This window comes from Struthio camelus, chromosome 1 (genome assembly GCF_040807025.1).
Source record: "Struthio camelus isolate bStrCam1 chromosome 1, bStrCam1.hap1, whole genome shotgun sequence".
NCBI lineage: Eukaryota > Metazoa > Chordata > Aves > Struthioniformes > Struthionidae > Struthio > Struthio camelus.
In genome coordinates, this window is record NC_090942.1 from 130,967,140 (window position 1) to 130,993,330 (window position 26,191).

A 26,191-nucleotide genomic window follows, 5' to 3' on the forward strand; every position below is an offset into this window, starting at 1 on the left:
AACATTCCTAAGCATTAATATCTAGTCACAATCCAAAATGTTTTCATCATCCAATTGTCATGCATTTTCTTATTTCTTAGAGCAGTTTTAACTATCTTTATATAGTATATCTCCAGCTTCATTCCCATTCTGTTACCTTAATGCACTTTATAATTCATTCCCATAGTAACAAAAGTTCCCTGACAGCAACTGAAAGTAGTTTTGAAATGCTTTCTCCACTGATATGTAAGGTCTGTATGTTCAGAGCTATTTGATAATAAATTGTTATCTGGATTTCTGAGCTTTGATACAGAAATTGAATTATGAAATTATTTTTTTCTTTGTGACTTAGTTATCTTTAAGTATCAAACTTCCCTTCTTTTCTTTCTAGAGGGCCTTAATGCTGATAATATCAGACAAGCCTCAGAGCAGCTGAAGAGTCGCTGGATTGAGTTCTGTCAGTTACTGAGTGAAAGACTGGCATGGCTGGAGTACCAGAAGAACATCATTGACTTCTACTCCCAGCTGCGACAACTGGAGCAGACAGCAATTACTGCAGAAAACTGGCTGAAAGCACAACCCGCACCAGCAACAGATTCTGCTACAGTAAAAACACAATTGGAAAGGTGCAAGGTTAGAGATCTTTTTAAAGTTTTTTGTTACATTGCGCTTCATATGTGTTCCAACAGTTGGCTAGATCATGGCATACACTATTTCAATAGAAAAGTGGAAAATTAACTTCTTATCTTTCCAAGATAAGTATTGATGATATATGTTCCAGGAATGGAAACTCATCAAAGTAAAGAGGCAACAGAACATAAGAACATAGTATATGGATATTTAAAATGGCCTTAAATGTTTAGTTACTTCAAGATATATAGGTGCCTAACGTTAGGGAACTAAGCACCTAAACAATTACTTATTTTATTCTGCATGGCTCTATTTCTTTGGTTCTTCATTAAGAAACTGTTGCTTATCACATTTATTGTAATGATCACGATCTGCAAATTGTTTTCATGGTCAAGTCCAAAATCCTACTATGCAGCCCATCTTACGTGTTATATATTCTGCATTTTAATACAGGGTGGACTGTGCAGTCAATGGAGAAATATTCTCCTATCATCATATGACAGATTCACAATAGTTGTACAAAACCAGTCGTACCAATTCACTCATTCTTCCTGAAAGTTTTCAGTGTTGTGTGCTGCACAGCTGTAGAAATTTGTTTGTCTTCCTTACTGCAGACAACTCTGTGGGAATTGTGTCATGACAGTCACTCTTTCCCCTGTATCTTGCTTTTGAACTAGCACAAGAAGATTTTTGAAGGGAGCATAAATACAATACCAGTTTTAGAAATCTGGTCAACCTGTGAGGAAAGGCATAAAAGTTGAGAGCTTTGCCTGCCTACAAGCTAATATTATTTGACATCAATCTGATCTGTAATTTCAGATGTTGTAATGAACTATAAACTGCCTGAAATACTTATAGAAGTTTGACTTCACGAAGTCCCTGGTTCCAGAAACTCTCAAACTGAAGTTTTTTGTTTTTAGTCTTTCAAGCTCCACATGGAAGGAAAGCTCCTCAGGCATGCAGTTTGAGTAAACAACCTATCCCACTTTCTTTGAGTATTACAGTACTGAAATGATAATGGCATACAAAAGTTACTTTCAAAATAGTAAGAGCATCATGTTGGGAGAAGAAATATTGATTTGTGAGAAAAGATTAAAATGCTGATGTGATTTGCTTTTAGTTTTACTGGTGCTGTTGGAAGCAAAACAACTTTTATGTGCATCAAAACACTAGTGATTTCATGGCAAAAAGATCATTTATTGCATGGCTTTATCTTGATTTTTTTTTTATTTTAACATACAGGATGAAATCATCCGCTTATCAACCCTTCAGCCTCAAATTGAACAGCTAAAGGCTCAAAGTCAAGCACTGAAAGAAAGAGAACAAGGGCCAGTGTTTGTGGATGCTGACCTTGCTGCTTTTATCAACCATTTCAAACAAATACTTGCTGACATGCATGCCAGAGAAAAGCAGCTACAGACCAGTAAGTGTTCATGGCAAGAAATCAATTTACTTTACTAACATGCAAAGAATAGGTGTATATATTTTTCAAAAGGAAGAAAATGCTATGCCAAAACTGAAAGTTGACTTTATTTCTGATTAAAGATATAATCATGCTAGTGACTATTTTATACTTTCTTTATTTGATTATGAAATTAAAAATAAAATGTCAGATTACAGCATAAATTAGAGCTATCTCAACAATAAGGGAATTACTTTTCCCTTTCAAGCAGTGATATCTGTAAATGACTGTACTGTTCTGAAATTGCACATAGTTCTAGCTCCTTCTAGTGGATCTTTGTAGTATTCCTACTGAATTATTTCCTGGGGACGTTTGGAATGATTTCATTTTAAAAGATATTTTTTTCAGTTATGCTGCATCTTTTTTGTGCTGCTGTAGTTATTTTACATACGCATGCACAAACTGAACTGTAGAAAATGAGTGAAGAGAAGTAAAAAGTTTATTCATGACTCTAAAGTTAAGCCATACAATGGATAATATTTAAAAATTCTTAATGCCACATTATTTTATCTGTTTAAAATCATTTGCCTTTCTACCAGCAGGAAAATATTGTAAATTTTAGCTTCTTAATGATTTCTTCTATATCTGATTTTATGTAAGTGCTCTTTTTACCTCACCTTATTTGGCTATAGCAAAATTTATGAACTGAACTGTTGGTTAGTCTGGTAAAACACGTAGTGTTCATTGCCTGCATTGTAACTTCATAAACTTTGATTAAGGAGTTCCCAGCTGCTGCTGTTCATTCCCACTCCTGTGCTGCAATATGCACCTCCAGTCTGTTGTCCAGCCAGATAAGTAAGTGTCCTGAGGAGGCACCACTGAACAGGTGGGGATGAGTGTCCTCAACTCGTACAGAATAGAAGGCAGTATTTTATGTAGCCTCCATACCATTTCCCTGTAGTTGCTCTTCCTTCATTTGCTCCTGGGAGATGGCTAGCCCATGAGTGCTCCCCAGCACCACATGGTCTAGAAAAGTGAGTCTGGTCTGTTAATCTTATTTTATGCAGCTGTTTTGCATCTCAAGAGCTTCCACTCAAGTGGTTCAGCTGTCAGGATGAGATTGTTTTATTCCATACAGTACATACCTGTTGTGATATATTATGTGAGGTGGTTATGTCAATTATGTTTTATTTATCTTCAGAATATTACACAGAATTTTATCCAGAGTGCTAATTTCCTGTTATAACTCTGCCTTACATAGGAACAGTCATGCTTGGGATATTGCTTTAGGTATAATCCTCTTTCAGGAAGGTTTTGAGAATCAAGAAATATAAAAAAGCAGAAGCTGAAGCTGAGAAAATTTAGTTATGTTTTAATTTCTTCTGTCTTTGGTGACTACTTTTCTTTTGTTTAAACTAGATAGAAAAAAAGGCCATACCCCTTGTCTTTATTCTAGCTGTAGTTTAACAGACATGGCTGAGCATTTTAGAGATTTCTACCTCATTTGCATAATTTCTTTGTAGTTAATTTCTTCTATATATAGGAGAATTTTTTAAAAGACTGAATAGTTTTGTAGATTAGTGGTAGTATTTGTTCCTTTTTTCTTCCCTGTGCTATATATCCTAAATGTGCTAACAAGATTTCCCGAGTCATCATAATTTTTTTATTATGTTCCATTACTTCAGTATTTTTTTAATGGATAGGAATATTTAAATATTGTGATTCTGTTTGTCTCAAAGGGAATTTTATCCCCTCTCATAATTTCCCCTAGTTCGAGGAGACTGCCTTCCTCATATTTTCACTGATTTTTTTAGGTTCATGACTGCTTAGTAGCTTCTTTATGCTATACAGTAGATTTCTTAATAAAATATTAGAGATGATTTCATTTTTTCTCAAAAGTTTTTCCTAATCATTTGATTAGCATTTCTTGTTATGAAACCTTTAAAATCTGTTGTATTTGGATTTTTCACAATTTGCAGTGTTGTTTATGGAAGAAATACAACTCATAAAATATGAGGAAATAGAAGCTTTTTTTCTTACTTCATAGACTGTCAATATATCCATAACTAACTGATCCTTTTGAAGACGATGTAGCTGTCATTCGGCTTCCCCCTAACCATACTTAGAGTAGTTTCTTGAGTACTGGTATATAGAAAAAATAGAGGACAGACAATGCTTCAGTGGTATACACAAGAGAGCAGAGTGGGCGATCCTGGGAATCATTTGAATATGAATAATGTGATTTCCCAAGGTAATTCTTAGTTCTGTAATTGCCTTGGTGAAGACTGAGAAGTTGGGCTTTGTATCTACTTGCCTGGAAATGAACTGCTGCCGTGCCAGAGAGATATCTCGGGAGCAGTCTGGTCAGCCTCCCCCTTCCATTCCCTCTCATCAGAGGGAGAGCTGACCGTGTCAGGTACGTACTCCCGGGCTCAGACCATGTCCCAGGTAGTTGCCGATTCGTTCCAAAGTGTATGCTGTTCCCTGACGGCACTGAGCTCTATTAAAGCTTTTCTGTTTTTCAGTCTGGCTGCAGTGAGCTGCTGTCCGGCTATAGTCTTGAATGCAAAGCTTTCATATGTGCTCAGTTTGACAAAACTGTTCTCAAGCGAGTTTGTGAGGGCAGGGAGATCATTAGCTCTTTAGAAAATAACTGAAAAAAGTAAAAACTAGCTTTTGTGGCAGGTGAAATTAAGAACACAAGGTGGAGCTAGGAAAGGTGAAGTTATGTTTATGGATATTTTTCTCTGCTTAACAAATTCAGTATTCATGCTTTGTGCTTTCCTTTCAAATTTTGATTCTACATTGGCAGGATCAGTAATTCCCAAAGGAGAAGTTGTTATTGTTGTTGTTATTATTAATGATGAACCATTCACCTGCATTCAAATGATGTTTCTCCTGTTTATTTCAGAAAGGCCTGTGCAAGGTTTTTACCTTCTGTGTCATGTCAAGATTTTTTAGACATTTTGTTTATACACCCCATCTTTATTGCTATTTTGCAGATACACCACTTTTCTCCCTAGTCAGCTAGTACGGTGTCTTAAACTAGGCTGCATTTCATAGAGTTCATGCAACTCAGTCTCAGGATAACTTGGTAACAAACGGCAGTAACCATAATAGTTTGATGATCATTTGGAGTTTTAATTTGTCATTTTTCTTAATCTTTGTTTAAAGTTTGAACTACTAACTTACTTTGATGCTCTAAGTATCTTAGAGATGGGATATGAATGACAGTGAAATTGTTATGGTATGTACAATAATTTTACTCTAATCATTGTGTACTTGGGAAATAAAAATTTAAAGCATATGTACTGTAAATGTCATAACTGCAAGTTAGTCTTAAGACTTATCAGAGTTGAACTATGGTTTAATAATAATAATAATAATTATTATTATTATTATTATTTCCATTTGGTTTTGAGGGATAAAGTTGTTTGCTTAGATTTCTTTTAATCTGTCTTTTGTGATGAATTCTGAGCTATCTGTGAGAAAACAGTATTTTAGTAAGTGGCATCCAGGTAATTGCATGCATTTCCTCAGGTAATTGTTTTTCTTAAATAAAAACAGAAAATAAAAAGAACTATGAAATGAACCAGTATTAGATAATTCCTCTACTCTGCAGGCCATTTAGCCTTTTTCCTCTGTGCCAAGCTAATAAGTATAGAAAATAAAACACCTACAAAATTTTGCATATTTAGAGAAATATATATTGTTACATTAAATCTTATGGAAGTGCAGAAGCTCTTTCTTTATGATTTCTTTTAAGAGGTGAATGAATGGAAAATTAGAAGTGTTAAAACACTTGCAGAAAATTGATAATATATTATGTAAGACCCTTAAAGATTCGACTTTGATGATGGGAAAAGAGATGGGAGAGAAGGCAATCACAGCTTTTATGAAGCCATCAATACAGGAGAAGAAGCAAAAGAGCTTCCCAAGAGCTAGACTTTGATGAATACCTTCAAAGATATGTATTATGAAATAAGCCACACAAAGGTTTTGGGAAAAACTACGTATGGTTTTAAACAGTTACAGCTGCTATTGAAAATATTTTTATTGGAAATATACGCAATTCAATGTAGACTCTCTACTGAAATGATCCCACAGATTGTATTTGTTGCCTTTCTTCTCCTTTCGCAATGTTGTGATGAATAGTGAGATTTGTCCTGACTATAGAAGAAGCACAGGGTAGAGTATCCAGTGTGATTTGATATCTGTTGAGATAATTATATTCTCTTTTCATTCCTGGTTTGGAAAAGAGTTTTGACTGGAAGTCTAGTGTCAAAAAGGGAAGCTGGGAAGAGAAATGAAGAAATATATTCTGCTTATGTGCAGAACTAGTCTCAAATGTTTAAGTATTTTTGCTTACTAAAAATATATGATAACCAAATAACTATCTGCACATTTAATTTCCAAATTTAAGTACCCTCTCTCTTAAATAAATAAGCAATTGTAAATATATTTGCCTGGCAGCTTCCAAGGGTTGCATTTGTCCCACCAGAATGCTTTCCCTAAGAGTGGAATAGAATTATGCAGCAACATTTTCTATTATAATATGGAATGTGAACTGTATTTTGGCTTTTCACAGTAACATATTTGTTTGTTTCCCTCAGTAATGTGTTGTTACAATCCTGTCATGAGCATACTGAAGCTATAGCTTGGGTGGTGGACATGCTATAGCTTTATATCAATTCAGTTCTTCATATAATATAGCAGAATCCATATTAATACACTGTGCTTCTCATGTCGACTCCTATCCATAAACATCAGTATCACCTAGCAAAATCTAATATAAAAATAAACATGGCTGTATTTGTTTCTATGTTATGAGTATGGGGACTTTAGAGATTCATACTGACTACAGAGAGATCCCAAATGTGTATTTTAGCCAGCTAAAACTAAGTGACGTGATTCCCGCTGTAGGAGTTTGACTGAGTTCTAGTCACTGGTATCATGAGTAGGAAAAATAATATAGGCACTTATTAAATTTAATCTGAAAATGTGTTCATATGTTTGATTGTGAACGAAAATGCTGATATATTGTCAATCATAGAAAAATCTAGCTCAGCAAAAGGCATTGTGAATTAGTATTTCATGATTAGTAGTCTGGAAAAATGAAGTGGAAAAAGTATTGTTTCACTGAATTTAAAAGTGTTTTTTGAATGGAATATTTAATAATCAAATTGGAAAGCCACTAACTAGTTTAAATCAATATCTCTGATCCAACTTCAGTTCTTATTTAGTCCTGCGAATAGTGGAGAACATATTAGTTAAAACTGGAGAAAATGCTAGCTATGTTTGTTTGGCTCTTAAACTATTCTTACTGGCAAACTTTTGGGCTAAGAGTTTTAGGCAGTTTTGTGGAGCTTATTGTTAACAGCAAATCTCATGTGTTTTTCATCTGTTCTGAGATACTCTTCAGTAATACTGAGAATATCTATTCTTTTATGTAGCTGCTTGAAGTCGTATGCTAGTCCTAAGATTTGTTTTTCATTTAAAAGAAAAATTATTACTTATGGAAGTCAAAGGTTACATCAAAATACTGAACCCCATTTCATATTTTTAAGCAAAAATTCAGATTGAGTATTATGTTCCTTTATCTATCTAAGCTATTAAAAATAATATATCCATTCACTTGGAGTGATATGTTTAAATGAATGTTCTATTCTAAAGTTGCAATTGTTTGGACTAAATGAGTCACAGACAATACAAATTAACTAAGGAAATAAAAAGATTTAAAATGGCATTTTGATAGACTTGCTGATAAGAATGGTGATAAGATGGAAAATGCCTGTTTTCTGTGTTTCCAAGAATTTATCTTATTATTGCTTACACCACAAAGGAAGAAATTCTTGTCTTTCACGGTAGCAAATCCTGTCTCTTGTAACTCCCCAGAGCTCTGTCGCAGGTCAGATTAGCCAAGATTTTGAAAAGGAGAAAGTACACCTGAGAGTGTGCATACTTCACAGTGGAGAACTTAAATGGACCTGAGTTTGTGTATATTGGGCCTGCGGAAAATATAACTTTTTCAAGTAGCTTTCAGTTGGTCAACCAAAAAATCAAGTTAAAATCAGAAGTACGTTCTACCAAGCATTGTTTTATGACTATGTAAGCAAGCTTGCACTTAAAAATTTTGCTAACTGTGTTTGGTAAAATTGCTTTTTGGACAGCTATATCATTTTTTTCAGTACAGTTACTTCTGAATCACCAGAGACTTATATGGGAGATACAGATAGGTGTTCTATATTTTTTGAGTTTTTACATACTTCCTTATTATGTTGGAAAATGATTCATTTCCAGCCAGCTATGTTATTTGTATGTACGTTTCTCAATGACTATACAGGAAACTACTCTTGAGCGCAGAGGGAGCAACTCCACTAATGAGCTGCTCATGTCTGGGCCAGATGTTGTCTATTTAAGGCAGCTGTAATGTTGGTCTAATGAGCACAGTTCAATCAAATTCAGCTTTAATGTAGAAGAGAGATTCATCTTCTAAGCTTTTAACAGATGTCTTAACCAGAACATTTTCCTTGAACAGAAACATTAAACACACAAACATGGGCCATAAAAGGGAACACTGTTTCCTACTGCAGTTCTGAAATTAGATTTTAGATTAAATGCAATGGTTTGTCTGTTGATCTCTACATGTATATGTTTAAACTGATTGTCTTGGCCACAGAGGTTGTGATGTGATCATAGGTCTAGAAAGCAAAATGATACAAAGCTGATAAAATGACAGAGATGTCATAAATGTTTTGAAAGTATTCTGCTTCTATAAATCTTTGAAAAATCTGGTCCTAAAGTACTGGGCCTATTGCAATCTGTGGCAAAATAGCCATTGACTTCAAAAAAGCTAGGTCTTTTATCAGAAGTCTTCCAGTATTATTGACAGCAAAACAAATTATGAAGTGAAAAATGATTTAATTTCTTTCCCTTTTCTTCCCCATTGAATGCAGTTTTTGACAGTTTGCCTCCTGTACACTATAAAGAGACAATGAGTACTCTACTTCTGTGGATTCAGCAGTCAGAAACTAAGCTCTCCATGCCTCAGGTTACAGTTGCTGAATATGACATCATGGAGCAGAGACTCAGGGAGCTCAAGGTGAGTGTTCAAACTCTGCAAAATAACCTCCCAAATAAAATGTATTGAGGAATAGCACCCTGGCTGCTCTACGTCATGAGTGTGTTGAAGCCTATGTATCTTGGATGATTTATATCCATTAGGGATTTAGCCAAGGGCTTCAGGAGACAATAAATACTTATTTATATTGATTCTTAAAAGTTAAAGCATTGAAAATGTCCTTCAGCATTGAAACCAATCTTGTGAGATATTAAACATGTTAAGGAAAAGCCTTTGTTTGTCCCCATGATATATGAATTATTCCTTTGAAGATAGTTCTAGTCTAGTTAAGTATAGATTTAGCTCATTTTATTTTCTAACGTTCACATGAAAGTATTTATGCTTTGGAAAAAGCAACATGTGCTTTATCAGATTTCCTGTCAGATTTCTAAGCAGACACATATGTGGGACAAGTTTTACCAGTGGGTAAAAAGCTTCTCTGCATTTTGATGGTTTTACTGTCTGATGGGTAATGACCATGTTGTTTGATGCAATTAGCAGTGAACATGTAGATATAAACGTTAGAATATAAGAAAGAAAAAGATAGACATAGCAAATTTCAGGTAAGAATCAAACAAGTTTTGAAAATAAGTTGTCAAATAATTTGAATAACGAAAGCAGTTCTAAGTTTATTATTTATTTTTCTCCCTCTATAGTCTGTTTCTGTTGAAAGTGTAATCAGTAGGACCATAGTAAGTTTCTATCTTAAATAATGAAGTATGGTGGATCATCTATATTAACAAATATATATATTGGTTTTATTCTCACTTAAGCTAAAAATCCTACTTGTATGAGAAAAGGAATTCTAAATTGCTCTGTAGAATATGTCATTGGATACTTTAGTAAAGGTGGCATGTACAGTATTCAGACCTTTCCTCTGCAATCTCACCTGTATTTGTGAAGTTTGCTCAGAATAGCACAGTGCATGATTTAGAATACTATACTGTTCTTATGTCATAGGCTCTGCAAAGTTCTCTCCAAGAACAGCAAAAAGGCCTGAACTATCTCAGCACAACTGTGGAAGAGATGTCCAGGAAAGCCCCTGCAGAAGTCAGCAAGAAATATCAGTCAGAGATTGAGGGAGTCCTTGGCCGCTGGAAGAAATTGTCAGCGCAGCTGGTGGAACATTGCCAGAAACTTGAGGAGCTTATGACTAAGCTTCAGCGATTCCAGGTTAACAAAGCTTTTTTACCACAAACTACTGTCTGGTTGCTTGTAGCCATGGTAATGGGCACAACATGCATTTATACACAGCAAGAAAATAGCTGTAGACTGAAATCTCAAAGCAGCACATAAATACAAGATTTCTATTTGCAAGGCACACTTAAATCAGGAAAAAAGTGTGTTAAGATCACAGAATCACAGAATGGTTGAGGTTGAAAGGGACCTCTGTGGATCATCTAGTTCACCCTCCTGCTCAAGCAGGGTCCTCTAGAGCATATTTCCCAGGATTGCTTCCAGGAGAGTTTTGAATATCTCCAGTGAAGGAGACTCCCCAGCCTCTCTGGGTAACCTGTTCCAATTCTTTGTCACCCTCACAGTAAAGAAGGTTTCCCTCACATTCAGATGGAACTGCCGGTGTTTTGGTTTGTGCCCATTGCCTCTCATCCTATTGCTGGGCACCACAGAGAAGAGTCTGGCCTCATCCTCTTGACACCCTCTCTTCAGATACTTGCACACACTGATCAGATCCCTCATGAGCCTTCTCTTCTCCAGGCTGAACAATCCCAGCTTTCACAGAATCACAGAATCACAGAATCGTTTAGGTTGGATGGGACCTCTGGAGATCATCTAGTCCAAGCTCCCTGTTCAAGCAGGGTCACCTAGAGCATATTGCCCAGGATCACATCCAGACGGGTTTTGAATATCTCCAGGGAAGGAGACTCCACTACCTCTCTGGGCAACCTGTTCCAATGCTCAGTCACCCTCACAGCCTCTCCTCATAGGAGAGATGTTCCGGTCCCTTCATCATCTTAGTAGCCCTTTGCTGGACTTGCTCCAGGAGCTCCATGTCTCTCTTGTATGGGGGGAGTCCAGATCTGGACACAGTTCTCCAGATGAGGGCTCACCAGGGTGGAGTAGAGGGGGAGGATCACCTCCTTCGACCTCCTGGCTACACTCTGCCTAGTGCACCCCAGGAGACCATTAGCCTTCTTGGCCACAAGGGCACACTGCTGCCTCATGCTTAACTTGTTGTCCACCACCACTCCCAGGTCCTTCTCTGCAGAGCTACTTTCCAGCAGGTCAACCCCCAGCCTGTACTGGTGCAGGGGGTTAGTCCTCCCCAGGGGCAGGACCCTGCACTTGCCTTTGTTGAACTTCAGGAGGCTCCCCTCTGCCCAGCTCTCCAGCCTGTCCAGGTCCCTGTGACTGGCAGTACAGCCTTCTGGTGTATCAGCCACTCCTCCCAGCTTTGTATCATCAGCAAACTTGCTGAGGGTGCACTCTGTCCCTTCATCCTGGTCACTGATGAATGAGCTAAACAATATTAGACCCAGTATTGACCCTTGGGGGACACTGCTAGATACAAACCTCTAATTAGACTCTGCACCACTGATCACAACCCTCTAAGCTCTGCCATCCAGCCAGTTCTCAATCCACCTCACTGTCCACTCATCCAGCCCGCGTTTCCTGAGCCTGCCTATGAGGATGTGATGGGAGACAGTGCCAAAAGCCTTGCTGAAGTCCAGGGAGACAACATCCACTGCTCTCCCCTCATCTACCCAGCCAGTCATTCCATCAGAGAAGGCCATCAGATTGGTTAAATATGATTTCCCTTTAGTGAATTTTTCCCCATGCTGACTACTCCTGATCACCTTCTTGTCCTCCACATGCTTAGAGTTGGCCTCCAGGATGAGCTGTTCCATCACCTTTCCAGGGGTGGAGGGGAGGCTGACAGGCCTGTAGTTCCCTGGGTCCTCCTTCTTGCCCTTTTTGAAGAGTGGAGTGACATTGGCTCAGCCACCTTTCCTGTTCTCCAGGACCTTTCCAAGAGGATGGAGAGCGGCCTAGCGATAACATCCGCCAGCTCCCTCAGCACTCATGGTTGCATCCCATCAGGGCCCATGGATTTATGGATGTCAAGTTTGGACAAATGATCTCTAACCTGATCCTCCTCCACCAAGGGAGAGTCTTCCTTTCTCCAGACTTTCTCCCTGGTCTCCTGGGTCAGGGATTCCTGAGGCCTGGCCTTAGCAGTGAAGACTGAAGCAAAGAAGAAATTCAGTCTCTCTGCCTTCTCTGTGTCCTCTGTTGCCAGGGTTCCCTGCCCCATTCAGCAGCAGGCCCACATTTTCCCTAGTTTTCCTTAAGTTAATGATGTATTTGAAGAAGCCCTTCTTGCTGTCCTTGACATCCTTTGCTAGATTTAATTTCAAATAGGCCTGAGCCTTCCTCGTCGCATCCCTCCATACTCTGACAATGTCCCTATATTCCTCCCAAGTGGCCTATCCCTGCTTCCACCTCCTGTACACTTCCTGCTTCTGTTGGAGTTTTGCCAGGAGTTCCTTGCTCATCCATGCAGCTCTCCTGCCCGCTTTGCTTGACTTCTTACTCAAGGGATGCACCGTTCTTGAGCCTGGAGGAGGTAAGGCTTGAATATTAACGAGCTCTCTTGGACTTCTCTTCCTTCTAGGGCTTGATCCCATGGGATTCTTCCAAGAAGGTCTCTGAAGAGGCCAGAGTTAGCTCTCCTGAAGTCCAGGGTTGCAACCCTACTCATTGCCCTGCTCCCTCCTCGTAGGATCCTGAACTCCACCACCTCATGGTCACTGCAGCCAAGGCTGCTCCCAGCCTTCACACCTCCAACCAGTCCTTCCTTGTTTGTTAGTATAAGGTCCAGCAGCACACCTCTCCTTGTTGGCTCCTCCATCACCTGTGTCAGAAAGTTATCATCAATGCTTTCCAGGAACCTCCTGGATTGTTTGTACCTCGCTGTGTTGTTCTTCCAGCAGATGCCAGGGTGGTTGAAGTCCCCCATGAGGACCAGGGCCTCTGATCAAGAGGCTACTTCCAGCTGTCTGTAGAAGGCCTCATCTACTTCCTCCTCTTGGTTAGGTGGCCTGTAGCAAACACCCACAACAGTGTCACCCATGTTAGTCAGCCCTTCAATCCTTGCCCTTATTTGCAAGGATTTAATGTTCGACTCTTTTTTTTAATTGAAAGGGTTAATTAAAGAATATGGAAAGCAAATTACTGATTACAAAGACTGTCATGCTAGAGACAATAACTGAGAATCAGTCTCTCAAAATCTATTTTCAGCTCTCTCACTGAGTCATTATATGATTTGAGTTCCTCAAGTGAAACTCTTCCAATTGCTGTAGCACTACTTTTTTATTTTGAGTGGTAACAGAGCTTTTCTGTGTTGTGTTCTGGCAGAGATATAGGCAATAAAACATGCAACTTCCAAAATGAGCCTGAAAATTAGATTGAAGTCATGAGGATTTATTAGGTGAGGCTGAATTAATTGCTAAGCAGAAGTAGTCTGAAGCCATAAAAGAAAATGGTAAACACACATGCATGCACACAGCATCTAAACACAAACACTATCTGAAAGGTATAAAGTTGCCCGCTCCTAGACACATAGAACTTGGGCAAGAATGATCAGAGTGCAGGCTAAAGAGTTAATGACAGTCGCAGATAAAATTAGTTTTGCCTGTTTGCTGTGTTTGCATTTTTTAGAGTATTTTGGAATTAAATTGGAATGAATTTAAGTCATGGTGCCAAAATGAATTATACTATCACCAGTCAGTTTCTGTGTGATGCAATAAAATGTCTTTTTAATAATCAGAATGACATTAAAACGCTAAAGAAGTGGATGGCTGAAGTGGATGTTTTTCTGAAAGAAGAGTGGCCTGCCCTTGGTGATTCAGAAGCACTGGAAAAACAGCTTGAACAGTGTACAGTGAGTATTACCTGCCTGTTTGATGATTATTTTTTCTTCTGTGAATTGTTAGTTTATATAGCAGTGACACAAATGATCACAGTTCCTAAAAATAGACTTATGTTATGAGGAGATTTCCTTCTGCAATGTGCTTGAGCCTCTTACATTTCCTGGGCTTGAAGGAAAATTCTATAAAAAGTGGTAAACTTGAAAACGGAGAGAAGGCATACTGTGACTGTATCATTATGTATTTATAGCAGAAGGAAAACAATAACAAGAGAGTACTTGCAGCAAATAATAAGTTAAATCTCTGGAAACTTAGGATATGTGTTTATTTAGTTTATTAAGTTTACAAACACTCCATGTGTATTTATTATACGCTATGTAATCTGTGCCAGAAGATCTTTTTCTGCATCTATAATTCACACATGATTTACAGGCTCTTCTGACTCTACCAAAAGAACTTGCAGGTATTGTGAATTATGCCCATTTTCCTCACTAAAGTTACAAGTTCCAGGATTTTCTCCCTGTAGAGTTTTAAAGCATCACGAAGTATTGATATTTCTATCACAAAGTTTGCAAATTCTTCTGCCTGTCCCAACAGAGTGTGTAAGTGTAATGAATCTTGTAAACCATAGCAGTCCATGGCTATATCTTTAAAGGGATTTACAAGTTCTATAAATGTTCTGGCAGGAGCTGTAATTATTATGAACCATATATATTTGCCTTACAGGACTACAAGCTTCCCAGAATTTCTCTGTGTTTATGTTAGCCCTTACTTAAATAAAAATGAACATTAAATATATAAGAGAAGTCTTATCTTTTACACAGTAGTAAGTTACATGCAACTCTTTTGGAATCTGTCTTGTAAATTTGTAAACAATTCATACAAATATTACCCACTGTTGTCAGATACATAATAAAGTTACCAAAGTCATCATTGTCTCCTATGTGTTTACATTTCTAGCATGTTCTACCGTGTAAGAAGCTCAGGTAACATCAGGATCAATACAGAAGGCCTTAGAAAATAAGATTAGAGGTGCCTTAAGTCCTAATGCAAGTTGGAACTACCTCAGAGCTTAAATAATATTCAAACACCTGCCTATATTTCTTATAGTCTAATTCTAATAACTGGAAATAACTTAAGAATATCACCATTCAGATCATTTTAAGGCAGTTATCAGGTCAATTACCGACCAAAGGGTAATGTCAGCATATCTAAGTAAGATGGCTTCACAAATAATTTTGCACTATCACGGTAAGATGTTATTTCACAAATATGAGAAAAACATTTATGCAATACTGTAATACTATTTAAAACATTATATGATACATTTTGCAAAGAAACTTTATCTGATATAGAATAGCTTATCATAGTACAATTGCTCATTCCTTTCTTGTGTTCATCTTCGTAGTAATGTGTGTTAGTTGTGCTTATATTATCGAGAGCTCTGGACCAAGCGCATAGCAGAATCTCATGTAGACACGTTTTTATAGGAATGTTGAGTCTGAAATACTTTATATGAATACTACTTTCCTAATCTTCTGCTATTCCTTTAGGCTTTAGTAAATGATATCCAGACAATCCAGCCCAGTTTGAACAGTGTTAATGAGGCTGGGAAGAAAATGAAGAGTGAAGCAGAGCCAGAATTTGCTTCCAGAATAGAGACAGAACTAAAGGAACTCAATGCTCAATGGGAACACATTTGCCAACAGGTATCGAGTCTCCTGCTGTGACTAGTTCTTTTTAAATTAATATTCAGATTTCTCATTGGCAGAATTTCTCCTCCTGTGCATATCCAGTAGATATGAAACAGAATCTGGACCTACTCGGTTCACACTAATTAAACTTCCATCTTCAAAATTTTGTCTAGCATGTAGCAATACATGCGAAGTAGGTACCTTTGTGATACTATATCTTATTATTGCATAAGAAAATTAATACCTTATATCTTAACAGCTATGCAATTTATTGCTCCTGCAGAATTATTTTTCTGATAGTGGTATGTAGGTACTTGCCAAAAAGTCAAGTTCTATATTTAGCCAATGTGTTGCATTTTCTTCTGTATCTTACGCACATGTCATTACACTAGATAAAAATTTGCAAGACATTAAAACAGTGAAGAATTCAGAGTTCAATAACCTATAATTACAAATATGCGCACATATGCATCTCTCTAAATTTCAGTCTCCAGTGACCACACAAATTTGCAGGAATGGGGCATAATTAGAAAGGATAGTTGTTTTATTTTAATTAGGGCCATTTTTAATAGATTATTTTTGCAGCTAAAGGAAGCTGAAAATTGCTAATATTATATTGATGGCATTAGGATTCTCATTCTTTACACTTCATAGTCACTGACAAAAGGAAATTTCTTTCAGGTTGTAGTACTTTCGCTTTTATCTATGTGATCATTTTGTTATCTACTTTTTTTTACATATATTTGCATAATACTATACCCATTACCTTTCAATATGGTGTACTGTTTTCTAAAATTATTATGCTTTACTAATAAACAACTAGCAATCTTTGAAAACATATTTATATATACTTTGAGACTGACCAGTCAGGATCAGCTTCCCTGAATCAAGTAAAGCTTTTCCTTGGAAAAACTTGGAACATTTTTAATAGAGAAAACCATAGAAAAACCAAGATGATGGTTAATGATTTACTCTAGATGTATGAAGTGTCTCAAGTTTCAAAACAATTTTCTGGCCTGCCATTGCTTATTACTGCTCATCACCATATTTCTTCCCATTCCCTGTGTCCCACATCTCTGTTTAAACAAAAGAACAATATTTTCTGATAACTTTGGCATTTTTTCTGTGAAATAACTAACCTCACCTCAGCTGGAAAACCAAATACAGAAAGGAAAAGTCTATTTATTGTATTTAAACCAAGAAAACAAAGAAATACCTCCAAGGTGATGATTTTAGATTTAGTAGCTCTTTGTAGGTTTTTCTTCCATTAATTTGTCAAATGTCTTTTTGGGCCCACAGGGTCCAGTATTTACCTTTGTGAAATACAGCTCAACTATGATATATGTTATACATTTTCAAATAGTATTATGTAATGGTTTCTCCAGTGATATCATGTTTGATGATCTTTCGCTACGAAGTGCCATGTTCTTCAGAAATATAGGGTATGTTACAAAGGCGTCCCACCCTCAGAAATAGTGTCCGCTCCAGACTCAATAGCTGGAAATAGTACTGTACTTGAGCTAAGGAGACATACTGAGAAATGTAAGGTCTTCAGTTATTTCGAAATAAGAGGTGAAACCTTCTAGAAGTCAGAATTCAGAAGAGATGCAGTACCCATTTTATAGACAGAGAAATTGGACCTGGTATTGTATGCATGATTTTGCATGTGCAGAATAGCTTCCTTACATTTTTCTTGTAGGCATAGTTATAGAAAAAAATTATCTTTGAAATGTGTTAGCCATTTTATTAACCCCATTTTATTAACCCCATAGTCTTTCCCCTTTGACTAATGTGAAGTTTTTAATTGCCTATTTTTGTAGTATTTTTTATTAACCCCATTTTATTAACCCCATAGTCTTTCCCCTTTGACTAATGTGAAGTTTTTAATTGCCTATTTTTGTAGTATTAATACCACAGTTATCTTTGCACAGAAGTTTCAAATAAAGTCTTGCAAATTTCTTGAAAAGTGAAGTTCAAGTAAAGTTCATGTCTTTTACACTTTTCTTCTGTCTTTTACGGCTGTCTTCTGACTTCTCTGATAATCTTCCTGTAATAGTTCTATCCAGTATACTGTTGAAATTGTTGCTTCTCAGTAGCCATTTCTAACACAGATTCTTTAGTAAACTATTAAAACACACAAGAGTAAATATAAAAATCAATTTGGTCTGTAGGGATTTCTTGAAAGGATTTGGAAGAGTCAATATGGGTTAATATTTATGCAGTTAATATGATTATGAGCCTTATGAGCGCTAGCAATGAGTGTTCAGGTACTCTTTCCAGGGGATGGAAGATTATCCTCTCTTCTGGTACTGAGACTGAGGAAGAGGCAATTTTGCAGGGCCATGTGGGATTCTGCTATTGCACTTGTTGGACATCAACTTTTTGTTATTACTGTGTTTTGTTGTGTAGAACAACATCTATGTAAGGTTTGTAGTTTCTTCTTTACAGTGCTGATGATCTTTGCTACATTTGTATTTAACAGGCAGTCCTGAAGGATGGGTAACCAAACTAAAAACAGTCAAAAACTAAGACCAAGTACTAAGACACAATTTCTCCTAATGATACTAAAAATAACATTTACGTAAGTAGCAGTGCAGTAGAGGATATTAGAGTGATCGGTTCTTCATACCCAATTCAGCAATGTGGCACCAGTACAAGTACTTGTTTTTGTTGCAAACTTCTATGTATCGTCTAAAGACAACTCTGCCAATGCTATCAGTTATGGACAATTCTGGTAGATTGATACAGAATTCTGTATACAGTGATCAGCAAAGGATTTAACGAAAGGTTTTTTCACTTCAGGACATATAGTTTCCTTCAGTAGAAGGTTCCCTCTTCTGTATACCTCTCTTTAGGGTATACATCTTTCTGAGAGCTTAAACTGTAGCTTCATCAGCAAAACTAAGCTATGCCTGTTGTCTGTTTTATTCTCTAACAGGTTGCACTCAAACTGATTAATAAGTCTCCCATGTTTATAGCCCAAAGGTCTGTGGTTTCATTACTGGGTGTACTTGCAAAGGTTCCTGCTACTATTCTTTTTACATCTTTCAGAAGATTTTCCCTGGATGATGTTTTCTCAGCTGTGTTTTCTAACGACCTCAACACGTGATGTAGAATCTTGTTCTAGAGTCTTTAAAAACTCATTCTGCACAGCAGTGACTCACTAAAAGAATATAGCTTTATATATGTATGCAATACTTTCTCCACTACTTATCACTAATATCGATCTAATTACTTGTTATTAGTATCTGTCTAATTCCAGCAATGTTATTGGCAGAGGTTTCATTTTGTTTCATTTCGGGTAAAACACCTACAAGTTTATGTAGCAGGCTGTTGCTTCAGATACTTTTTTTTTTTCCTTTCTGAAAGGCCTATGCTAAGAAGGCAGCATTAAAAGGTGGTTTGGATAAGACTGTAAGTCTCAGAAAGGATTTGTCAGAGATGCATGAATGGATAACACAAGCTGAGGAAGAATATCTGGAAAGAGATTTTGAATATAAAACACCTGAAGAATTGCAGAAAGCTGTTGAGGAACTGAAGGTAAAAGACAAATCAACTCCTTGGACTATGTTTAAAGCTCTTTTTGAAGCTTTCATTGTAAATAAAGAGTTTCCTTTTTCATTTAAAAAACATGCCTTTTGGCATCTTCTTGGTAAATCTGAAATTTAAAGCAATAGGCAGCGTCAAGTAATTTCGAATCTGGAGTACATTGGAACATATTTAAACCTTCACAGTACTTCATTGCTAGCTTTTTTTTCCTCTTTGTTTTGTTAGACACCTGATTTTGTTGCAGCTTTGACATCCATTTATGTAAGGAATAATTCCCAAGAATCAGTCGTTAGCAGCAGTTAACTGATAGATAATTACTTGATGATAACCTAGAGTGAAAGCAGTTGATATTTTGTCTTATATTAAAGAGAAAGAGAGACAGAGAGAGAATGATCTAGGACATCAGGAAGTGTGGTAGTGTGTACTAACTATGTATTGCTTCTTATTATAGTGCTTGAATATAGCAATAGCATTTTTTCTCTCAAGTAAATAATGTTTCTTGCATGTTGGAGGTATATGACCTTTGGACCAAAGAGCTATTATATGATACGTGCTCAAGTACACTCGTGCTCAGCCACTCGATATGGGCTTGATCTTTATTTTATAGGTGAATTCTTTGGCCTGTACTCTTCAGGAAGGCAGGTTATATAGCCTTAACTATCTATCCAACCCTTTGTTTGCAAACTCTTCATTATCCAGAGGGTTTTGTCAGTTTGGGAGAGTAGCTGATCCTGCAACTGATGACCTCTTTATTTACTTATAGAAATGTCTTAATGCCGGTTCTATGCAATATATGGCAAAAAATAGAACAAGTTTGGTTCATAAATGAGACAAAAATGAATATTTGCTGTAGAGATACAATTCTTGTTTAGAAATCAAGTAACAAACTCAAATGTATACCTTACACTGCATAAAAAGGTAGATGAAGTGTATAGTTTTAGACACAATCCCCATTAAGGATTTCCTAGTGAAATTTCTGTACTCCCTGCTTAAGTACAGGATGTTCAAACCATGCCACCTGGTCTTCTGCAGATAATCAAGACCGTTTGTCATGCATCCCTAGGCCTGCTGCTCATGATCGTTTTCTCTGAAGGCTTGCAGCCTCCTCTCCTGTCACATGATAGGCAAAAACTGGACCAGAAATTTTGTTCATTCTGTGGCCTATTTCTTCCCACAGCCAGGAAAGAGGACAGCCATGAACAAGCTAGCAAGCTGTCTCTGGCAATGATAGCCTTATCCCATGTATTTTGGTTCATAGGACTTTCTCAGACCCACACATGAAGGAGGTGGCAGGGAGCAAGGTTTTGTTTTAGTGCATTTGGACCAGGGAGTTCTCATCTCAAATTTCTGTCAAATCCACTACACACTGAGGACGCGCTGTATTTTCAGTAGTGATATGACTCCAGATATACTCCAACTGTCCCCTTGTAAGCAGCCAAAGGAAACGATACTAGATATGAAAATCTTGTATCTTATTAATGACATACCATAATGAAGGAGAGTAGCGAAGGTGGAAGAAAGAAGGTGGGAACTGGATTTGGATGGGAACTCAAAAGTAGATTTCTCCGTTTGTAGATCTCTGCTTTTTTTCTCTTTTATACTAGGAAAAGTTCTAATAAAAGACCTTCCTGAGGACAAGCATATAAAGACTTTATTCTTCTCTGACTCCCACTAAGATTAAGTGACACGATTGTAAAAGTAGTTGAATCTTGGATGCAATGTGGTTTTTTTGTTTCTAACCCTAGCGAGTCTGCATTGGTCATGAATAATGACACTGTTTTTGCTGCCTCTGTAAAAAGAAAGAATGAAATCAACTTTAATGCTGTTTTAAGTGTATAAAATATACACTAGAGGAATATGATTTTCTGTTTCTCTTTAAATGCAGGTTAATGACAGTAGCAATTGGAGGAAAATCAGTCAGAAGTATTTTGCTTATTTTCAATCTTGCTGCTTATGACTGTATCTTTAGCCCTGGCTAACTAAATTTGTAACACAAAAGTTTTTTTTTTTAATCAGCAGTGAGTAAGGTATTATAGAGAAGGCATTAGGAGCACTTTCTTGATGAAAATGACTGAAATATTTTAGTTTTCTGAGAGCTTCAGAAAACTAAACAGTTGTGGAAATTATATTAAACTATATTTAGTATCATATATTACCTCCAAAATGAAAAGGAAAAAAAAAGTTTTATTGATGCATTCAAGATTACATTAGAAGGGATGGGAATTAATTGGCTCCTCCTTTTTCCTTCTGAGGTAGAATTTTGACACAGTGGTTTGAAATCTGCTTCCTTCTCAAACCAAAGCAACTTCTTTTTTGCAGAGAGCAAAGGAGGAGGCTGTGCAGAAAGAGGTGAAAGTGAAGCTTATTACTGATTCTGTGAATAATTTTATAGCAAAGGCTCCACCTGCGGCTCATGAAGCTTTGAAAAAGGAGCTTGATGTTCTCATTACCAACTACCAGCGACTCTGCAGCAGACTGAATGGAAAGTGCAAAACTTTGGAGGTTGGTTGTCTTGTCAGTCATTATATTTATAGCCACTCTAACTACAGAAATAAGTTAGAAAAACAGGCAAATTATCATATAAGATCATGAGTAGCCCAAGGCTATCCTCACTTTATGAGCCATATGCCTAAATCTTACTGAGAATCATGTATATTGGAGAGTCAAATTAAAGAGAAGCCTCAGGCATGGTTCTTAGATGGGAGGCAGCAACGGCTGCCCAGGACTCTTATTGCTGCTGAGATTAAATGTAGCATCTGGCTCCTATAGAAACCCCATGATGTTGCGTTCAACAGCTCTTCTAGGCTTCCTTCTTCCATGGCTGAGGATTCTGAGTAAATGGCCCTGAAGCAGGACAGGTGATGTAATCTAAGGCTGGGAACAGCACTAGGTCTGCTGGCAAGCCAAATACATCTGTCTCATGCATTTTGAACTGGCCATGCCATTTTGACCAACTCTGTAACAGGTTCTTGCCCTAGGGCTATTTTCATATTGCACAGTGATCACATTGAATTAGATTTGACTTTATAATGTGAACTAATCTGCAGTAGTTAACTTTACAGAGCACAATTAGATACTTGGGAAATAATTTATCTATCTCCTCCAAATGTAGCTGTAGCAAGTAAAGTCTCTAGTCTAAGCTGGTAATCTAGGTTTCCTCTAGTCACTGGAGTAGGAAATTTGTGTATAGAAGGCAAGTCGTCCCATTTGATGGTTGTTGTTATTGTATGGCAATATCCCTCTATTACTTCCCCGTAGACTCGACACCTACATTTTATATGACCAAAGTTAGGTGAGATAAATTGTACTGTGAGAAACTAGAGCTACCCAGAGTCTAATAGCTCTTAATAAAATTATTTAAACTTCAATTAAAAAAAAAAAGAAAAAACAAAAAGACTGTTTAGGGACAGTTTGAACATTTTGCTTGTGTGTAGAATGCCATTTTTGTCTGCTTATTTAAGTATCTTCAGAAATTGTGAAGTAGCAGACAATTTATGTAATTCCTAGCAAATAAGAACTGAATTTACAGCATTATGTTTTATACTCTAGCATTTTAGTTGTCCACAAATTGTACTAAATGGAATTTAGAATTAATTTTCCTATGGAGTTCAGTAAAAATTCTTAAAAGCTGCATTTTCAGACATTTATGATTCTATATGTTAAGTAATTTGCATATGGACTATAAAAGCAACTTAACTAAATTTTATAATAAAAACATAGATGTCTAACATGAATCTTTAAAAATCTGATACTTTGTATATGTATATCTTACAAGAAAATTTTACACAAAAGCATATATAAAGAAAACATGGATACATCATGAATCAGTAAAGATTCAAGTTGTGTTTTGGAGAAGAAGTCACCTTTTTATGTCGAAAGATTGTGGTTGTGCATTGTACTCATATGGAACCCATAAATACTAATGAATTCTGGGAAAAATCAACAGTATGACAATGTTACCATGTGAGATCAAGGTGTTTTGTGGATGAGGCATGTCAAATTTCCCGTGTTTTAATAAGGGAAAGTTCTCTATGAGATTTTCAATCTCAATGTATATTTATATTTTTATATATATATATATATGGGTTTTTTTTTCCATCAGGAGGTATGGGCGTGTTGGCGTGAATTATTGTCTTATTTGGATGTGGAAAATAAATGGTTGAATGAGATGGAGTTGAAACTCAAGGCAACTGAAAATATCCAGGGAGGTGCAGAAGAGATTTCTGAATCATTGGATGTAAGTGCTGACTTAAATAATATTAAATCAGATGCACTGAGAAGTTGTAATTGCATTACACTCAAAACAAACTACAAATCAGCATTGCACATTAGCAAGATGCAGAATGTTTGGAAAGTGTAATGTTCTCATTTGATTCAACAAATCAGGTTGTTTATTTAGATTCGCTTTAGTGAAATAGACTAGTTAAGTGATGAAATACTCCTTATGATATGTTATCATGTGACATGTTATGCCTGATATCATACACAGTCTTCAGTGATGATGACCATGTACTCTTAAAAAATCTGGCCCCACTAGCCCAAGTCAAAAATCCTTTAAGACTTCAGAGAGAGTGAGATTTCATCCTAGCATCACAACTTTTGTGGTTTTTTATTACTTTATTTTTATTAATGGAATCTTTTGAATTTGTAGAAATTAATTTAATACTTTTAGTTGCTCAAAATGCAAAATGTTACACTGATAATGCATTTCTGCTCTTGGACTTCATCCATTAAGATGATACTTTAGTAAATTTTTCATTTTTTAGTACACAGTTTCTCCAAATGAACTTATTGGACGTAGTCCACATGTTTAAGATCAAGCACCTAATTTATTGTTTTGTGAAATATCATTCTATGTTTTTTGTTAGTGCTTAATGCAGAAAATTTGTTGATCAAAATAGGACGTTGATATATGTTTTTTTTTCTCTCTACTTTTACTGTGTCTGAAATGTGAACTTTCATACTTACGTTTTGAAGAAAATTAGAATTGCTCTCTAGAATTTTCTTTTGAGTCAGAGAAAGCAGAACAAACTACTTTTTTGGCCTTGTTTCAGTCTTTGGAAAGTTTAATGAGGCATCCAGAAGATAATCGCAATCAGATTCGGGAATTGGCCCAGACTTTAACTGATGGTGGAATATTGGATGAATTGATAAATGAGAAGCTGGAGAGATTCAATACTCGATGGGAAGAACTGCAGCAGGAGGTATTTGTAATAATAGAGCTTTCTTCCCATTCAACAGCTGACAGTTTAGCACCTTAAGATTATTTGGTTGGTATAGTTCCTAAGCAGTGCACAAACACTGACTTATTTTAGAAGTGGAGCAGTTGCCCTGACATTTCAAAATTCAAGTGACCTTCTTTGAAAAACACATTTGGTAGATTTAATATTTAGTTGTCATATTTAGAACCTCTTACTCTGCCAAAACTCTTTTTGAGAAGCAAACTGTAGTTTAAAAATTAAATGTCAAAAATAATGTTCTCTTGCAGGTATATTCTTTGCTGAATAATTAATAAAGGATTTTTATGTTAATAAAAGGTTTTATACAGAGACTTCAACACAGAAACATATCTAACACAAGAAAAGTGAAATCTAGCAATATGTGAATATCATGTTTCCTCCTGAGACTGGAAAAGCTTTTTGCATCTTTGATACTGACTCCATGAAGAAAATTTTACATCTTTGACAGATCCTGCTAATGAGACAGTGTACTTTTTACTGCTAAATCAGTTCGAAACTGGAATATTTGTAACTTTACTTAATATATCTTTATGTGTGTGCTAATATAAATGTATATGTCTGTGTGTAATGGCAGGACCAAATAAAACTCACCAAAACCATCCAGAAGACCAAAGGGTGAAATAAGATGAACTACTAGTAGTTTACTACAAATCAGTAGAGTAGTAGTAAGGGTGAGGACAAATGCAAAAAGAAATACGTAACAATCTTACAGGACAAAATAACTAAGCAGTTAAATTGCAGATAAAATTCAGTGTAAAAACGTGAAAGGTGATACTCATGGAGGACAATCAGCCCTGACTTCATATGTGAAAACAGAACTTTTAAGTTGACTGTTAGTACGCAGAAGGAAGCTCTTAGTGTTAGGAAGAGAAATATCAGAAAGATGTCAGTTTATTATGTGAAAAAAGGTCAGAAAGGCAAATTGAGTATCAGTATTAGAGAAAGAATCAGAGAAGAAAAGAGAGACCGTCATAATGACACTGATTTGCCCACATTTCAAATATTGTGTGCAGTTCAGGAGTCCCGTTTGAAAAAATAATTAATTAGAAATAAAACAGTTTTAGAGGTGAGCTTCAAAGAAGATAAAGTTATGCAGATTCCTTGGCAAAGCAATACATAAGGAAAGATTTTGGAAAGCAGTTGTGAAGAAATAATAACAATCTACTACAACAATGACCCTTCTTTTTTTGTTTGTTTCATGATGATTGAGGAGTAGCTGTAAGAACAGGGGGAGTAAAGCACTACACTAAAAATTAAGACAGAGGCCTCAACTGTTCTAAACTTAAACTTGAAGGGTAGTGAGGAGAAGAGTGTGGGCATTTATATAGTCCCATATTGCTAGACAGTGTCCTAAGGGAAAAATAAATAAATTTAAAAAATAAATAAACTTTTTGTAGATTTGCCTTTTTTTTTTTTTAATTGACTTGCAACTTCTGTTTGAATGCAGATAAGTTCCCTGGGATTCTGTTGCTTATTAACAGATTTTTCATGACTTGGTACAGAAAACTGGCAAGATTCAGAGGGTTTCTGTGTGTGAGAACAGGACTTTCAAATTCTCTTGCTGTGTAAAGGAAAAATGTGTTCTTTCTTCACAGTAACAGGCACTAAATCACTTTTCCTGTCCAAAGATTCCAAGTATTTCCCATATTCTCAAGCTAGAATTAACTCTTCTGCAAGTTCTAGTAATC

The 26,191-nt window shown here is 36.4% G+C and overlaps 1 protein-coding gene across 10 annotated transcripts in view; it reads left to right on the forward strand.

The window, feature by feature from the left end:
- DMD (dystrophin) overlaps positions 1-26,191 on the forward strand; it is a 1,217,172-nt gene that overhangs the window by 439,306 nt on the left and 751,675 nt on the right. For all 10 annotated transcript variants that reach the window (XM_068917030.1, XM_068917051.1, XM_068917057.1 and 7 more), the window contains exons 19-28: positions 371-612; positions 1,852-2,032; positions 8,968-9,113; positions 10,092-10,304; positions 13,921-14,034; positions 15,574-15,729; positions 19,084-19,254; positions 21,583-21,765; positions 23,366-23,500; positions 24,318-24,467. In XM_068917030.1, coding sequence (XP_068773131.1) covers positions 371-612; positions 1,852-2,032; positions 8,968-9,113; positions 10,092-10,304; positions 13,921-14,034; positions 15,574-15,729; positions 19,084-19,254; positions 21,583-21,765; positions 23,366-23,500; positions 24,318-24,467 — 1,691 coding nt within the window. The remainder of the gene's footprint in view (positions 1-370; positions 613-1,851; positions 2,033-8,967; positions 9,114-10,091; positions 10,305-13,920; positions 14,035-15,573; positions 15,730-19,083; positions 19,255-21,582; positions 21,766-23,365; positions 23,501-24,317; positions 24,468-26,191) is intronic.